Below are 18850 nucleotides of genomic sequence, written 5' to 3'. Positions count from 1 at the left end.
AAAATTCAAAATTGAGTTAGATTTCGAAATTAGGCCGGATTTCTGTTTAAAAATGTTCTCTTAAGTTTTTGAATGAATAAATATATTTTTGTATGTGCGTTCGTGTTCGTATGCATGAATGCCCGCGTTTAAACAATATACATTCTTTTGTTTGTGATCATTTAAGTACTTTGAAAAAGGGTTTGATTCCCATCTCTAGTGTGTTTGTGTGCGCGCGTGTGTGAGTGAGTGTTTGTGTGGTTATGTGTCTATCTTCTTGTTTATTATTTTGTTAAAGTATTCTTTTTAGATTGTGGTTTGTTAATTTTTGTCTAATGTCGTGATAGATTTTTTGTTTTCTTTTGGCCATAAACCTGTCCCTATATTCATCCTAGCCCGGCTGCTTAACTTAATGAATATAAAAAACATTTTATAAACCTGGTAGAAACAAACCTTAAGGAAACTATTTCACTTGAGGAAGCAAAGTGTGTGATAGATGAAGCCAGATATGCTGCCGATCTAAAGAAACGTCAGAATCTAAAGAAAAAAATGGAGGCCAAGAGAGCTCAAGATACAGCTGAAGAAACTCGTGTGAGAAGAGAAAAAAATCGACTTTGTAAGACTGCTTTCAGAGCTAGAAAGAAATCAAAAAAACCGTCTGATTCTAACCGGGATTCTTCTAGTCAAAAATCTGTAGTTAATAATAATACATTCACATCTGAGAACATTTTAGATAATGTTGATGCCTGCCCTAAACTTGGGCGTCAGCGAAAATCTACAGTATAAAGAGCAGAGGGGACAAATGATCGCACAATTTGGCCTCATGAACGGCGTCGGCTACCGTATAACGCCAGTGCGATGTCTGATGAGCAGTTTTAATAAACATCATCAACATAGTGATTACAATTGAAATTATAAGGATGGTAGTGTTGGTGTACAGTGATATTTTACTTGCAAAAATCTTCTTACTTTTACTTGCATACGAATCACGAATCATTTTACTTATAGTTTCATAGTTCATTTTACTTCCATTTTTTACATTTCAACACGCCATAAGTACACTAATTAAAACTTTTATATTTGAATTAGGACTCCGGCCGAATTTCGGCTACTATTTCAAATCAGGCTCCTGCCAAAATGGTGGAACCGTATTTTGAATTTGAACCGGATTTTGGCAAATTTTAATGTATTTATGTATGTATGCATTTAATCTTTTCGTGTGTAAGTTTGAATACTGCACGCTTTTGAATATTGTATATTCATTTCTTTATACGTGACTGAACCTGCATGTAAGTGTATATTAAATCAATGAACGTATTGTATATAAGCAAAACGATTTAAAGCGAGAAGAATTACAATTGTATCCAACTGATGTGACTGTCTTGATAATCTTAACGACTTTTAAATTACCCTAGGCATTGACACCATGCACTTGGTTGGATTGAGGAATTTGCTTTTCAAAATGTGTACACATGTGTGGTGCTTGATGTTTAGATAACGTAGTATGTTTTGGCGTGTCTGTTCACATATGTACGTTGTATATGACAGTATTTACAATTCTAATTTAAGTTTGAATATTGTCAAATTTCAGTTGGTTTATCTAGTTATTTGAAGAGATGTAAGCTAATAAAGTCTTGGCTTCGAATCCAGTCGGATTTGTTTCAGTGCATGGTTATTAGTCAGTTTTAAAGGAACCAATTGTGCGAGAAGCACGTGGCTCACAAGAAAGTATACATACACAAAACCACTAGTGGAAATTGTCATTAGATTTTATTTTAAAAACATTTTGTAGCGCCGGATATTTGAAAAAGTATAACTAAATGTTTTCTAAGGAAAATTCGTTTTTCTTTAGTTTTACTTGCGAAGAAATCACTGTACTTTGCTTTCCGTTTTACATTTCAAAATCAATTTATTTACACTTTTATTTTAACTCAGGTAAAACTAATCATTCTACTTGAATGTTTACAACAATCCCATCTTTGTGCCGTGTTTTGGTTCTTGATTAGATTTGAGAATTAACGTACATGTGTATGATGTTAATATTGTTTAAAATAATGGTTTTATAAAGTTTTTAAAATACGATTTTATGTCGAAAAGAGAACATTTGTTAGATAAAAAGATAGCTTGTAAGATATGAAAATGAAATTGTATTACAAACATTCCAATAACACTCACCAAAATGCAGGAAACAAAAAATCTGGTGGCGGCGTCAGTAGCGGTGCTGGAAATGTTAGTAGCATGAGTCGTTCATTTCGACATTCTCAGCAGCTGGTGTCAAAGTTGAGAGGGCCGAGGTCAGTTAGAGAGCAAAGATTGTTGAACAATGGTAACTGGCTGTGGTCTTGCAGCATCTGTGATAGGCGTCATGTTTCTAAGGGATACATACTTCTACATATAAAGGTATGTTGTCTGAATGTTGTGCTCGCTGAACTGCTGCTTGTACGAAGTTGTTCGAATGATTGCTTGATTTTGTTGAATGTAGTATAAGTTTTTTCAATCTTCGTCCATCAGGTCGCACATTCAAAAGAGTGCAGCAAAAAAGCAGCAAACACCAACCCTGTCAGGATAACAAAAGATCTACCATCTCAGCTAGATGACAACGAGCGTTACATTGAAATCTCTTCAAGACTGAAAAAATGCTCCATATCTCTGGTTGCCGCTGAAGACATGGTCAACTATGAATCTCTATCCAACATCCTGCTTGACAATGGGGCCAGTTTAGTTCGACATTTGGACACGGATGATGATGTGGAGTGTGATGTAGATCGACACAAATCTTACAAATGTTCCAGATGTGAGTATCGAGGCTTCAGATCGCTTGTTGTTAAGAAACATTTCATCCAATGTCATCCTTCCTTTGAGGTTGGTTAAGAAAGAACTGTTTGTTTTATACCTGTAATTCGTTTATTTTTCGTAATTTACTTAGTGAAAATTTTTCAAAAATTTATTTGTTGAGAGTGTTTTTTGATAAATGCTATTCACTAAATTGGTCTATTATAAAAAAATACTTTGATGCCTGTATAAATTAGCCCAATAATGACGGTAGACTGCCTCAAAACATTAGCTATTATTCTCAGAAAACTTGATGTAGTCAATATTTGAAATCATCACACCGCAGGTTGTGATCATATCTTTGAAAGGAAAATCATGCAAGCAGCCAGGCAGTGCAGCTGTTGCAGCAGCTTCACTTCTAGCAACGACGACATCAACCGATAAAAACGGCACCCCAGAACATTCATTAGCGATGAATAATAAATTGAGATTGAAGGCTCCCTCCCCACTCTACTCCTGCTACGACGTCAGCTGCGAGTACATCACTAGACGCAGGAATACAATGAGAGACCACTACAGGGAATTCCCCAATCACCGCGGCTTTCGAAAGAGTAAAAATAACTCGTCCGGAAAATCCCAGAAAAATGATGAAGACGACGAGGATGAGAATGGCGATGATTGTGATAATAACAGTAACAACGGTACCAATAATGGTAGCAGTAACAATAACAACAACAACAATAGCAATAGTGGTAATAAAAACGTTGATTCTGACAAGAAATCTAACAGATCACATAATGTACAGGGCAGTAGTAATGACAGTAGAAACAATAGCAGCCAGGCTAACAACAACGATAATTGTAATGATGAGGAAAACGACATTGTAAGCACGAATGCCAACACGATGTGTTTGAGTAAAGTGGCTTGTGTCACTACCACAACTTCTGTTGATAACATTAATAATACCGGTAGTAGCAGTACTGATGTACACACGAGTGTAAAAGAAAATATTGCCGCTGCCACTTCTACTACAGCTGCTGCTACTACTACTGCTGCTACCATCGCATCAACCGCGTCCTCAACAAAACAGTCAGTAATCATTACTACTAGTTCTGCTCTTATTACTACTAATTCAGAGTTGAAAAATAGCAACAGCAGTAGTAATAATATTGTTTCTGGGTTAACGTTACTCAAGAAAATGTTCAGTAACGCTGGAACGTCATTGGAAATGAAAAAATTTACCAATAGTGAGAGTGCCAACAATAATAGTAGTAGTAGTAGTATCAACAACATCTGTAACAACAACAACAACGCCACTGCTCATTCGCAGAAACTCAACACCGTAGAGATATCCACATCCAACAGTAAGCAGCATATAACCGGAGCACCAACATCTTCCTCTCTAGCACCATCTTCTCCATCAGTGGCACCATCAACTGCAACATCATCGCCATCAAAGTGTTCAGTTTGGAAATACAGCGTCGACGGGGACAAGTACACTGTTGATGGCAAGTTACTGAAGAGACCTGGTACCAGGAGGATGTTCTCGAAGGATTGTGAGGAGAGGTACAGGTGTGTTACCTGCGGATACAGATCCAAGCTACCCACTACGGTTTGTTTGTCTTTGAAATGTGTCTGAAACATCATTTATTACTACTGCTACTGCTGCTGTTACAATTTAGTGATGCAGTGCTAATTATTAGCGCCATTGTTGTTTAATTGTAAGAAAAAGTGATTTATTTTGATTAAAATTTAGCTAAAAATAATTTTTATGCAGCTAAAACAGCACATGGTGGCAGAACACTTGGAAATATTTTCTGAAACTGCTGGCAATACTAACAACGCCGGCGCTAGTAATGTTAAAAATAATCAAACTCCACATTGCATTGATGTTCGAGCTAAGGAACTTCGCAAAAGACAAATGGTTCTTTTCTGCTCCCACCTGAAGTGTGCATTCTACTGCAAGGACGTCCTTGAACTTGAAGCTCATCGCGCTACTCCCAACGAGTGCCCCTTACCTCTCAAGGTTACAAGCAGTGCCAGCAGTATATTCACGGATGAGTCAAACGATCAGGCAAAAGGCGGTGCTAAGAATAAAGAATCGTCTTCGCGTGACGTTAAATCAAGTTCATCTAGCGGTGATATATCATCATCGAGGAAACATAGGCGTTTGTCGTCTGGTAGCTTATTCACCGATAACGATGATGCTGATGATGACAGTGATGGTGGTTTCGATACGGATGAAGGGGACTGCAGCAATGACGTTGATTCCATTAGAGATTCTACCAACACCACCTCCAAATCATCTCATCATTCGTCGTCGTCGTCGTCATCATCATTGACGATGAAATCCAACAATTTGGCTTCATCGAAACCTACAAAATCCTCATTATCTTCTTCAGCGTCTTCATCCCCGTCACCAGCGCCTGTAAGAACAAACAAGTCCTACCAATGTGCCACTTGCCCATTCACGACGCTGGACATCACAAGTGTAAAATCTCACCTCTTAGAGCAGCACTCAGATCTTATAGCTCCACCTCCAGCATCATCATCGTCATCGTCTGCTCACCACCACCATCATCATCATTATGGAAAAAATGAGTCATCGAGAAGAGTTGGATACACTGAGATATCCAGTGAGATGATGAGTGATGGCAACTTTATGACCAGCGTCACCGACTGCTACATAGACAGCATATTCAATAATGATGACGAAGACGGTGACGGTGCTAAGAAGGATATGCAGAGGAGGGTCAAAAGAAAAAGTATTTCCACGCACAGTAACAGTAAAGTTACTCACAATAATACTTCCTACAATTCTCCCAGCTGTAGTAGCAATAATAATGATAATGGTTTAAATAGTACTAGCACGAACGTAGCAGCCGTTGAAAACTCTGCAAAGACCAATAGTAGCGACAACGCCAATCCAAGTGATTCAAATACAACTACTTATTCTCAATCATCTGCGGATGTAGATGCCGCTGACAAACAAGCTTTAAGTAAAATCACCAGTATCCAAAGTAACGGCTTCGTAAATAATGCTTCGATTACTAGCAGTAGTAATTGTAGTAGTAGTAATATTAGCTGTAGCAGTAGTAGTAATGTTAATAACGTTAGCAATTTCGGAGTGTTTGATGGGATTATGTCTGGCCTGATGAAGCCAGCTGACAAGGTGTATACAGTTTTGTAGCAGATAAGGTTTTTTTTTCTCATTGGTGAGTGTTATTAATAACTGTTAAAGTAAAGCTAAAACTTAATTACTATAGTTTTTATTAATTTTTTGAATCTTCGTTAACGTTTATATAATTGTTATAATTATTTTGTTATGAAATTCTGTTAAATACGATGATAAGTCTTCGTTTGTTGTGTAATGTTATTTCCTTCCATTACTTTCAGTTTTGTTAGTTTTTAAGAGGAAAAAATAGGCAAAAGAACGCGTTTGTGGTTGTCATTTTGGTACCACGTGTGTTTCATTCTCGGTCCATAGAAGTATTAACAAAAAAAAAAAAACTGAAGAAAATCAAACAAAATAATTTTGAATTATGAAAATTAGATTAAATAACTGCTACGTTTTCTAATGTCAATGGTACATCTATATGTATATATCTGTATCTCTATATACTGTATAGTCTGATATCTACCATTAAGCCGGTAATTACTATCATTAAAGTTTTCATTCGGAGTTTAAATTGTCAAAGAATAATTGTAGATGAATGTGAGAGTTGTTTGAAATAATAATTTTAACTATGTAATGTCGCAGGTATTTTTACACTCATGCATTTGTATTCAGGTTTGTGTGCGTATGTGTGTATTTAGGTGTGTGTGTGTGTGTGTGTGTGTGTGTGGGCGTCATACTTAGCAACGATAACTAGACAGTAATCACTAATTAGTTACGGGTACAGTAGTTTAACTTTTGATCAACTACTCTTCTATAAATTGGACAAATTATTTTCGTAACTTAGCGCGATTTTCGATTTGCATTATAGCCGAGCGTTCTAGTTCATCCTATTTTCAGAAGCTCTTCTCAGATCGTAGACAATTTTGTTGTAATTTTTGCAAGAAGCCACTTGTAGCGGGGTGCAGCCGGAGTAGTCGGCCACATTATCAGAGGCACCCCTAAACAGGAGTTCGTTGAGTAGGTTTGGTTGGTTCGTTTCGGCCGCCATGAAGAGGGCAGTTCGACCGCTTTTGCCTTCTCTCGTGTTTAGATCGATGTCGTTTTCCAGTAAGGTTCTAAGAAGGTTGATGTCTCGTTTCGTTACTGCCAAGTGTAGCGGGGTTAGTCCTACGTGATTGAAATTTCACGCTTTGTAAGTTTATCGATCTTTAGTTTTGTGAGATTCATCGTGCATAGTGGCTAAATTAGGTTAGAATCCTACTACAGCAACCACTTTTTTAATCTAGTTAATGGGTTGAAGCAAGCGAAAAGCTAACAATCACCTTCGTAGTTTTTGACGTTGAAATCCAGTTTGCATTTAGGAGAATGTCTCATGAGGATGATTAATCCGTCGCGGTTGTTGTTGGCGACAGCAAGATGCAGACACGTCTGCCCCTTGTTGTCCAGGATGTTGGCATTGGCCCCGAACATCAAAAGAATTTTTGCAATTTCGTTGTGTTTCGACTGGATGGCTATGTGCAGTGCTGTCTGTAATTGGTCGGTTGGTTGATGATTTAAATTAAACGAATGATTAATTGATTGATCGAATGATTAATTGGCTAATTGATTGATCAATCGAATGATTGATTGGTTGATTGATTGATTGACTGATTGATAACGAACTTGCTTAGAGGCGTCCTTACAGTTGATGTCACAATTGAGACGTAGCATCAACCTTATGATGCGGACAACATTGTTGATGTCATTTTTCGCAACAGCCACGTGGATTGGACTGAATAAAAATAACAATAAGAACAACAAAAAACAGCAATAATAATAACAATAATAATAATAACGCCTACTAATCGCCATCTTCATCTGGTGATAGAATGTTCGAACTAGGATCGTTGACGTCATCATCGTCGTCATCGCCGAATAATTCACCGTCGTTTGGACTATTGTTACTATTAGCACTATTATAAGCAGTAGTAGTAGTAGTTGTAGTAGGAGTAATAGTAGTAGTATTTGAATTATTGTTATTAGTAGTAGCAGTAGCAGCAGCAGCAGCAGTAGTAGTAGTAGTAGTAGTAGTAGTAGTAGTAGTAGTATTAATTTTACTACTAGCAAATTTATTTTGATCATCGTCGTCCTTGGTGTCGCTGTTCATGATGTAATTGTTATCATCATCACCATCGTTATTATTATTGTTAATATCATCACCATTATTATAATTATTATTGTTATCGTTGTTGTTGTTATTGTTGTTGATGTTGTTGTTATAGTTGTTGGCATCGGCCGTAGTATTAGTAGTCATACTCGCTACTGATGTTGTTGTACTACAGAGATTAATGAATGAAACGTTCTTGTTGAGACGGTAGTTGATGATGTCTTTGTTGATGTTTTTGCCGTTGTTGTTTTTGCCGTTGTTGTTGTTGATGTTGTTGTTGATGTTGTTGTTGATGTTAACGTAAGCGCTATTTTTTAAAGATTTCATAGAGGCATTTATGAATTCAATGTATGTTTGTGGATACGTGTTGCTGAACAGCGTTACTGGTAGTAACGTTGTTGTAGGTATGTTAAATAAAGTTGTTGTTGCTGCTGCTGCTACTGACGGAGATGTTGCTGTTGTCATTGTTGCGTGCGTTGTTAATGATGACGTCATTGTTGTTGTTATTGATGTTGATGTTGTTGTTGTTGTTGTTGTTGAAGTCGTTGTTATCATAAATGGAAATGTTGATGATGTAGATGTAGATGTAATTGATGCTGGTGATGTCTGTGTTTGTGTCGTTGTTTGAAGAGGTTGACCAGAGACGGTTGAACAATCTATAAGTAATTGCAAAATTATAGTAGGATTATTGACCACGTCAGTGTTGTTGAAGCTGTTGTTGTTCATCTTTTTGTTGATGCTATTTATATTGTTGTTGTTGTTGTTGTTGATGTCATTTTCGTTGTTCTTAATTTCATTATGGTTGTAAGTGTTATTGTTAGCAGTGCTGTTGTAATTTAACAACGAGGTAATTGTTGTTGTTGTTGGTGTTGTTGTTGACATCGTCGACCATAGAAATGGCGAAGATGATACTGGTGTTGTGCCGCCAAACGTATCTGATGATACTGCAGAGAACGATGACGATGTTGATGATGATGAAGACGACGTCGCGGAAAGCTTCGATTGCATCTTCAGCCTAACTTTTGGATGCAAAATTACTCTCTCCGTCGGTTTTTCTAAAGTTCTTCCCGCTATTTCTGTTTTTAGACTGGTTTCACTTTCGACTTTAATTTCAGTTTTTACCGTTGAAGGAATTTCCGTAGTATCTAATTTTAGTAATGGGAAATTTTCATCTGAATCTGCCTTGACGCTAGCTGTGCTTGAAGTTTGTCGATTTGAGGCACTAGCATTTGAGATCATTTGGTTGCTGATGTTATTGTTGATGTCACTGTCGTTAGTAACATTACTGTTTACGTAGTTAATAGTATTGTTGGTCGATATGACGTTGTTGTTGTTAATGGTGTCACCGATGTTTTGGTTGTCGTTGTCGATGTCATTATTGTAGTTGTCAGCTGTAGAGAATACGTTAAGATCGGGTGTAGTTTGGCTTGCTGCTGTCACGGGACATAACAAGCCTAATCCAGTTTTAAAACTTATATTAATATTATTAATTATATTATTACTATTCATATTATTATAATTATTATTAATGTTGTTGTGGTTGTTGTTCATGGTATTACTGCTTGTAATATGACTATAAGTGGTGGTTGTAGGAGTTGTAGCACTACTACAACTTACATCAACACTACTGATGTTGCTGGGTAATAAATGATGGGTAATGATGCTCCTCCAGTAGTTGTTATTGAAAATGTTGATGTTGTTGTTCATGTTGTTGTTTTTGATGCAAGAGTAGTTATTGTAATTAATGTTATTTAGAATGTTGTTGATTAGGTTGTTGTTAACGTTTATATTGTTAATGCTGTTGACTGCACTGCTTATTATGTTGTTGTTTGGTTTTTTGTTGTCAGTGTGTGCTATGTTATTATTAATGTCATCGTTGTTGTTGTTGTTGTTGATGTTGTTGGTTAAAGTAGTTAGTGCTATTGGAACATCACTTAAACTTTGCTGTGCACTATCTAGCATTAAAACATTGATAGGTATATTGTGTTTTTGATGTAGTTGTTGTTGCTGCCGTTGTAGAAGCTGCTGCTGTTGCTGCAGTTGCTGTTGTAGCTGCTGATATTGTTGTTGTAGCTGCTGATGATGTTGTTGCTGTTGGCTAAATGTCGTGTAAATAGAATTGTTGATGTTTTTGTTGATGTCATAGATGTTGTTAATAACACCATTTACGTTATAATTGTTACTATTATTATTATTATTATTATTATCACCATCATCATCATCATCATCATCATCATCAATTGCAGCAGTAGTAGTAGTAGCAGTAGTAGTAGTAGTAGTAGCAGTAGTAGTAATAGTAGTAGTACAATACTCAGCAGTAGTATCATTATTATCACTTATAATAAATGATAAAGCAGTATTAGTAGCGGATAATGACGACGACGACGACGATGATGGTGTTGCTGTTGTTGTTGTTGATGTTGTTGTTGACGATGATGTTGTTGTTATTTTCTCCTTCTGAAATTTTCTACAATGTCTATCGTAAGAGTTCACTTTCAGCTTTTTGCCCTTGAAATTAATATTGATGTTGTTATTATCGTCGTTACAGTTATCAAAATTGTTATTATAGATATTATTGTTATTGTTATTATTCGATTTTCTTTTTTTGTTCTTTGTCTTCTGTCTATCTTCTAGATCATCAATTCCTTCGAGAACCATAACTGGAACCATTGGCGGTTTGAATTTGGTTCTAGCATTGGCGTCACATTCGTCTAACTTGACGTTTTGGGATTTTGTTAGAGCGACATTACTGTTGTTAGCGTTGTTGTTGTTGTTGTGATTGTTGTTGATGTAATTGGAGAATAAATTATAGTTATTGATGTTGTGGATGATGTGGTTGTTGTTGATGTTGTTGTTGTGATTTATATTGTTGCTGAAGTTGTAGCTCACGTTTCTGATGTTGTTTTTATTGTTGATGTCTTTGATAGCATTAACGCTGTTGTCGTTGATGTCGTTGGTAACATTAAAACAGCTGCTATTGCTGGTAACATTAAAATTGTTGTTGCTGTTGATGACCTCAACATTGTTGTTGTTGTTGTTTCTGCTGCTGACGTTGCTTGCAACATCAACCATGCTGGTATTGTTGCTGTAAACGTTGCTAATAACACTAATATTATTGTTATTAATGTTGCCGTTTGTGACATTAACATAATTGCTGTTGTTGGTAACATTAACAAGGCTATCGTTGCCGAGCGTTTTAATGTTCGGCAAGGGTTTCGTAGTTGCTGTTGTTAAAAAGAATTTAGACCTTTTGGCGTAGAATGAATTCAGCGAATTCAGCTGGCCTGGTACCTTTGTGATTAAAATTTCATTTGAGATTTTGGCTACTACTGAAGACGATGCTGATGACGTCAGTGATGACGACGATGAAGATGATGATGACGATGATGATGTAGACGATGATGAGGATGATGATGATGTAGATAACGACGATGATGATGTTATAATTGTTGGAGATGTCTGGAGCAATTTGATTTTGTCAAAGTCAAAAAAATTGTTCAATGTAAAATTGTTACCATTAATATAATTATAATAATTATTGCTATTATTGATGACGTCATTATTATTATTATTGTTATTATTGTTGTTGTTGTTATTATTATTGATTTTGCTATTGTTATCATTGCTAGCTAAATGATGAAAGTTCTTCAAAGATATAGACAAATCGTTACTGACATTAGTTAAGTCATTTCTGGTACCGATTTTATCCTTGAAATTTTTTCTCGAAAGATCTAAAGGTTCTAAAAAGGTTCCACAAATAAGTGGTGATGTGCCGTTGTTGTGGTTTTCGTTGATTAATTTAATTGATTCAGTGTTAACATCGTCTTTGAGTACCTCGCTAACACTAAAGATTAGGTTATTTGGTTGATTTTGGTATGATTTATTATTATTATTATTATTATTGTTGTTGTTGTCATTATTATTGTTGTTGTTGTTGTTTTTACACTTTTTGTTGTTGTTGGTTTGGTAGTTGCATAGTTGACTGATTGCTATGGCAGCATCCAGTCTTCTCTGGCTCTCTTCATTTTCATTCATTTTAGTTTCTCTCTTTCTCTCACTCTTTCTCTCTCTCTCTCATAACATTTCTAATTTTGAAAAGAAAATTATTTGATGAAATTATGAATCAATCATAATAAATTACGTAGGTATCATCGTGAAAATTATTTTAAAGAAATCATTAACATTGTGGCACTGTTGGAAGATAATTTAAAAAACTTCTCAAATGGCTTATTAAAAATGTGAAAAATCACAGAGAGTCCTGACGGCAATCATGTAATATAAAGTTTAAAAAATACTTTCCCAGATCATAATTATTAATAATATTATATTATTATGTATAATCAGCCATAATATCTCATTAAATAGATATATATAAATTAAATTAAATGAGTTAAATTAAATATATAGCAAACTAGTGCTATTTTTATTATGGTTTTACCATAGAAATAAAAATACCTGTTGATTCATTGAGTCATTTAAAAGAGAGAGAGAGTTTAAGAGGAGAGTGAGAGAAAGAGAGAGACTTATATATGTATATTCACTTATATGTATATACATACAATTATTTTAAAATCAGAAAAAAAAATTGAAAAGTTGAGTAAAAATCTTTTAAAAAATATGAGAAAATGACAACAAAAATCTCTTACTAAATCTTAAAAAATATAATATGTAGGAGAAATATAACATTAACATTTATTCTTCTAAAAAGTCTAAACCAAATCTCAATTTCATACTACTCTTATAGCAGCCAAATGAGAAAAAATACTTTCCACTGAAATCTGGTTATTTTACTTCACCATTGTTAGCTTAATGTCTATCCTGTCATCATTCAGGCATTCAGAATTTCAATTGATCCATAATATATATATATATATATATATATATATATATATATATATATATATATATATATATATATATAACAACCTAATTTCATTATTATTCATAAGGTACATACAGTCATTGTTTAGCTTCAGGCAGTCTAGTGGAAAAAAAGATTATCTAGTAAGATAGATAGGCAGGTAGGTTGGTTTGGTAGGTCGGTTTGTAGTAGATAGGTGAGGTGTAGAGTAGAGCAAATAAACTTTTGTATACAATAAAAATTCAGTTCAGTATGTAATACAAATTCAATTTTTTGTATATTTTTACATTGTATATTGTATATCTTGTGTGGGTGGCCATGAATATATATATATATATATATGTGTGTGTGTGTGTGTGTGTGTGTCTGTCTGTGTGTGAATTACATTTACATGTGTGTTTTTGTATTATAATTATGTATATAAAAACAATAAAGTAAAATGATATGATTAAATAAATTCCAATATGACTTCTTTAGATGTGAGTCACTGGTTTTTGCTTGTTAAAAGCTTTTAGCGTCAGACTTGACATTTCGATTCTGAACAACGTAATTTAAAATTTTGTGAGAGTAAAATTAAAGAAATTGCCAACTTTAACGACGTTTAACTCTCGGGAGTGGATTAAATTAAGTTAAGCAAGGCAAATTTAAATAAATTATTTGATAGAACTTTCAACAGACAAATAACAGAAAACAAATTCTTACATAACGATATTGTACAAAAACTATACGTAATGTATGTATGTATATATAACATATTGTGGCTAGCTACTAAAACTAATTGCACCTTAAAACGGAAATTTTTTCTATTTTCGGTATTTTGCAGAAATTTTGGGAAATTCCAAACATTGTATTAAATCTTTAGCGCTGTAAAAGATGGTTTTTAAAATGATATTTAATTGATATTTCTTGAATTAATTATTGATCGGTTAATAATGGTTTGGTTGATAATTATTAGATTGGTGTTTATGAGTTTAAATAACATTTTTAGATTATTATAAAGTTAATCTACAATTTTAATACAGAATTTAAATTCTAACTTCATTTTTTCACCTTGATCTTCAGTCGCCTAGAAAACTACTACTGCCGCTACTACCACAAATACAAATATTACTACTGCTACTGACACTACAAATCGCTGACACATACAAATACTCTAAATACTACTTATAATATTACAGAAACTATTGAAAACATCACCAACAGTATCGAAGCAAACCGAGATAGCGAACCGAAACTGACAAATACCAAGAAGTACACCATTGACTTAATGCTTCTCATAGATTTTCGGTATAGATTACTAGCTTCAAACCGTAACATTCGCTAGTCGTGATCTACAGCGACGAAATTGCATGCAACATTTTAGACAAAAACAATTTTTCTATTTCTATTTCGAAGTAAAAAATGAAAGAAATAAAAGAAAATATGTATTCCTAAATAATAATCTAACAGATTAATGTGTTATATATTAAATCCTGGAGTAAAGATCGAATAAAATCTATATTGACTACTAAAATATTAAATGAATATATATATATATATATATATATATATATATATATATAAGATAAAACAATAATTGACATTTTGCACAAGAGAAAGGAATGAAAGTTAACAATAACATCCTAACTCAATCGATCTATCTATCACCGAGCCGGCCATAATATTAATAATAATAATAAAAAATAATAATAATTGATATTTATAATAATCGTTTGATTAAAAAGAAAATCAATAAAGGTCAAAAAAGTATTGTTTTGTTGCAGTATTACACATGAATAATGCAGTCAGGTCACAATAAAATGTCCAATTTCTTTCATACGAATACATATACATAAAATACATACATACATATATATATATATATATATATATATATATATATATATATATATAATACTAAAGAAATTCTAAGTATATGAACGGAAACAAAACGAATGAAGAAGAATTAATACATGGTTTAATTGCACCAGTTTACTGAAGGGTGGAATAATCAGGAAAATAAATAACACATTGAACAATTGACCATTAATTCATTCATTCACTCATTATTCATTTGTTCGTTCACTCTTTTCTATTCATCCAAAAGCGACTTTAAATTCTTCAAGCACATTTCGCCAGCATTATAAGCCTCTCTAGACATATTCACAAAGTTCATGAACCCGTGAGGGAGATCAGAGACGAAATCAAGATCAACATCGACGCCAAGATCACGAATTTTGCGCGCGAAAAGTACCGAATCGTCTAAAAGTGGATCTAGGTGACAGGCCTATGTGTAAAAAATAATGATAATAACAATGTATGAAATAATAATAATAAAATAAAAATATAATAAAAGGAAGAAAACAATAGAGACCGTTATATGGGTCTTAGGGAGTTTTCGTAGAAGATGATCAGGAGCTAGAACAGGTGAGATGAATATGGAGTCACCTGGATTGCTACGTAAGGACTTTTGCATGGGACTTACCTGGAAGTATTGATGATGATGATGATGATGATGACGTTGTTTGTCATGATGATGATCAAGATGATGGCAATGATGATGATGATGATGATGACGATGAAGTTGGCAATGATGACGATGACGTTTTTGGTGATTAAGTTTATGAAGATGGCCTGGCTATGAAGAAATGATTACACCATAACTTATAATAATAAAAATAATAACAACAATAACAACAACAACAATCATAGAACGAACATTGAATGCTTTAAGCTGTGCATATGAAGCCACATCAGGGTTCACATTATACTTTTCTGCCTCCAGAGGAACAACACTATTTCTCGTATTTCTTCTCTTGTTGTTATTATTATTATTGTTGTTGTTATTATTGTTGTTATTATTATTATAGCGACCGTCGTCACCATCATAGTCTTCGTAGTTGCTGTCCGGGTTATCTCCAGTTGAAAAATCCACATCACGATTCATCGGGAATTCCGAAGAGTTATTTATGGCCGCATTTTCCGAATCAACGACTATGATTCCAGGTGATGACAGCGTTAGGTAATCATTACCATCATTACTACTACTATAGCGACAACTACTACTACTACTACCATTATTACTACTACCGATATTACTACTACTGCTGCTGCTGAAGCTACTAATACTAGCGTTTCTACTGATACTATCATTGCTATCACCACAATTACTAGTTTGAGAAATTATACTGTCAAAATCGTCAGTGTTATTGTAATTATTGTTGTTATTGTTATTATTGATGTTGCTGCTATAGTTGTCATCATCATCATCACTGCCATCGCAGCTGGTTTCTTCAATTGTATAGGAAAACCTTTTAGTATTACCCTGCTTAATTTTATTATTAAATTTTGTATCTGTGTTATCTTCCTGATATTCGTGATCTTCCGTGTTTGATATTTTTGTTCTCTTTCCTTTTCCTGTCCTACCGCTGCGAAGATTGAATGCATCAAAAAAACCCGAATCGTTTCTGTTGTGTGTGTTTTTAACGTCTTTGGTTTTAATTAAATTATGGCTGTTGTTGTTGTCAGCGTTGGTGACGTCATTGGTGTCAAATTTGTTGTAGTTGTTATTATTGTCGTTTTTGTCTGTGAAAGGTAGTTGTTGTTGTAATGCTGCTGCGAAATTAGATTGATGTTGATTAGACGGCGTCACATTTACAAAATGTACTTTACATACGGCGTCTTCGTCAGTAAAACCATCATCATCATCATCATCATTATCATCATCATAAATATCATTATCATCATGATCTCGATCGTCGCCATTGTTATTTTTATCATTTTCATCATAATCATTATCGAAGACGACGATTGTTTGTGATTGGTCGGCGTTTGTAGCTTCCTGATTGGTTGAAGAATTTGATTGGTTGGTCTGATGTTTTCTGGTTGGCTCTTCAGAGCTGACGCCTAAGTAGGCTAAATAAAAATATAATTTAATACATTTCAATTTGATAAAAATTGAAAAAATTTCACGCCGTAAACAAATTTACACACGATGGCAAAAAAAATTTACAGACAGACCAACAAAAACAACAAAAAATTATTTACAGACAGACCAGCGTAGTAGTCAAAATTTACAGACCCTGCAAACAGTTGGCCAGGACGCCCATGGGAATTAGAGGATCCATGATTGAGAGCATGCGTGATGGTCCGGGTTTGTACTGGATTAGTAGGCAGGGATAGAGTGGGTACAATGCGTCTGGTATGCGCACGTTACTGCATTTCGTTCGTGTTGTTGTTTGTATTGTTAAAAATTTTGTTCATGGTTTTTGAAATAGTATTAAAGTTCAAAAACACCATCAATGAGTTGAAAAAATACCATCACAAAGCTATAACAAACTAAAAACCATCCAACAAACCAGCCAACCAATAAACTAATCAACCAAGCCAACCAGCCAACCAATCAACCAGCCAACCAACCGTTGAATAGCCATTAGACAGACTCCGATAGCAAGATTGCCACCAGCACTGTCTCCAGTAATGCATATTCGCTTCCCTGTAGACCCTGTTTGAGATTTGGAAAAAAAATTTTGTAATGCAAATAAAAGTAAATCAATCAAACAGACAACAAACAAACCAACCAGCCAATCAACCAACCAGCCAATCAACCAGCCAACCAATCAACCAACCAACCAACCAACCAATCAACCAACCAATCAACCAACCAAGTAATTTGCAATTTTCAAGGGCCCAACAGTAAGCAAAAAAGGCCTCCTCCAATTGAAATGGTGCTTTGAACTGCGGTGAATAAGAGTAGTCTACAGAAAATATGGGAGAGCCCGTGCCTACCGCCCACCTACGCAGGTACACCTGAGTGGGGGTGTTTCATCATTAGTTGGTCGGTTGGCGAGGTTCCAAGAGACGAATGAATGAATGGCTGAATGAATGAATCAATAAATGAACAAACGAATCGTTCAATGAATTGTTGAATGAATACGAAAATGAATAAATATAAAAATGAAGAAATGAAGAAACCTCGTGTGAAGCAGAAGATTGCCCCAAAAAACCTCCCCCATGAAAATGAATGATGAGATTTGGCGATGGTTCATATGCCCTCTCATATAAACACCTCAGTGCATGTGAGATCTTTGGTAACAATGATTCCTGATGACGTGAAAATGTGCGCGTGCGTGTGTATTTGCGTGAGTCGACCAATCAACCAATCAGACATCAGATCATCCAACCAGGCAATAAAATATCTAACCAACCAGCCAATCAAACACCAAACAAACCTGTCCTACTCTCCTAACAGACGAAATAAGTCTCGTAGGAATGTGTTGTTTAGTTGTACCGTTAAAAAATTGAGTGTTTTTGTAGTCATCTGGGTTAGGCGGAATGACGAGGTACTCTAAATAAATTATTCCAGCGTTACTTTCCCGTGATGTCCATATTTTCTTTGTAGAAAACTGAGATCGAAATTTACGGAAATTCAATTCAATTCAATTCGTTTATTTTCTCAAAAGAGGGGTAAACTAAAAAAGCAACCAAATGCTTGTAAGAAAGTCACCCTATCCAAATAAAATCAACATTGATAGCAAAAATCAAAAATTAAAATAGTTCGACAAAAATCAAGGATTAAACTAGATCGAAATAAATCAAAAGTTATTGAACTGCAGATTCTATTCTATTAATCTTATGAAACAGAGATATAGTTCAAAATGAGTACATAAAATTAAAGTTTTGAATTTAGGATTCTATAGCATTTCAATAAATTAAATGATATGAAACCAAATATAGTTCAAAAGTAAGAGTACATACATATATACATACCTACATACGCACGTACATACATACATACATGCATACATTCATACATACATACATACATACATACATACACACACACATACATACATACATACATACATACATACATACATACATACATACATGCATACATACATACATACATACATACATACATACATACATACATACATACATACATACATACATACATACATACATACATACATACATACATACATACAAAAAC

The 18850-nt window shown here is 34.5% G+C and overlaps 3 protein-coding genes across 3 annotated transcripts in view; 1 reads left to right on the top strand and 2 right to left on the bottom strand.

Moving 5' to 3' along the window:
- Nucleotides 1-528: 528 nt before the first annotated feature.
- HELRODRAFT_191561 (hypothetical protein) lies at nt 529-6189 on the top strand (the record flags this gene model as incomplete). Its single annotated transcript, XM_009018716.1, has 5 exons — nt 529-742; nt 2165-2379; nt 2491-2841; nt 3098-4363; nt 4529-6189. The coding sequence occupies 5 exons, from the start codon at nt 529-531 to the stop codon at nt 5939-5941; spliced, it is 3459 nt and encodes a 1152-aa protein (XP_009016964.1). The 3' UTR covers nt 5942-6189.
- HELRODRAFT_111477 (hypothetical protein) lies at nt 6186-8193 on the bottom strand. The gene is made up of 4 exons (XM_009018715.1): nt 7711-8193; nt 7532-7640; nt 7192-7396; nt 6186-7036 (listed from the first exon to the last, which is right to left on the bottom strand). The coding sequence occupies exons 1-4, from the start codon at nt 8160-8162 to the stop codon at nt 6747-6749; spliced, it is 1056 nt and encodes a 351-aa protein (XP_009016963.1). The 5' UTR covers nt 8163-8193; the 3' UTR covers nt 6186-6746.
- A 6040-nt stretch (nt 8194-14233) lies between these two features.
- The window catches only part of HELRODRAFT_111475 (hypothetical protein), a gene marked incomplete at its 5' end in the record, with an annotated part of 6693 nt that continues 2076 nt past the window's right edge, over nt 14234-18850 (bottom strand). The window contains 8 exons of the mRNA XM_009018714.1: nt 14234-15142; nt 15230-15303; nt 15898-16367; nt 16933-17070; nt 17275-17359; nt 17520-17664; nt 17830-17910; nt 18063-18202. Coding sequence (XP_009016962.1) covers nt 14948-15142; nt 15230-15303; nt 15898-16367; nt 16933-17070; nt 17275-17359; nt 17520-17664; nt 17830-17910; nt 18063-18202 — 1328 coding nt within the window. The 3' untranslated portion in view covers nt 14234-14947. The remainder of the gene's footprint in view (nt 15143-15229; nt 15304-15897; nt 16368-16932; nt 17071-17274; nt 17360-17519; nt 17665-17829; nt 17911-18062; nt 18203-18850) is intronic.

This window comes from Helobdella robusta (genome assembly GCF_000326865.2).
Source record: "Helobdella robusta unplaced genomic scaffold HELROscaffold_22, whole genome shotgun sequence".
Classification (NCBI taxonomy): domain Eukaryota; kingdom Metazoa; phylum Annelida; class Clitellata; order Rhynchobdellida; family Glossiphoniidae; genus Helobdella; species Helobdella robusta.
The sequence above is the reverse complement of the archived record's forward strand: the minus strand, read 5'-3'. Positions and strand labels throughout refer to the sequence as shown.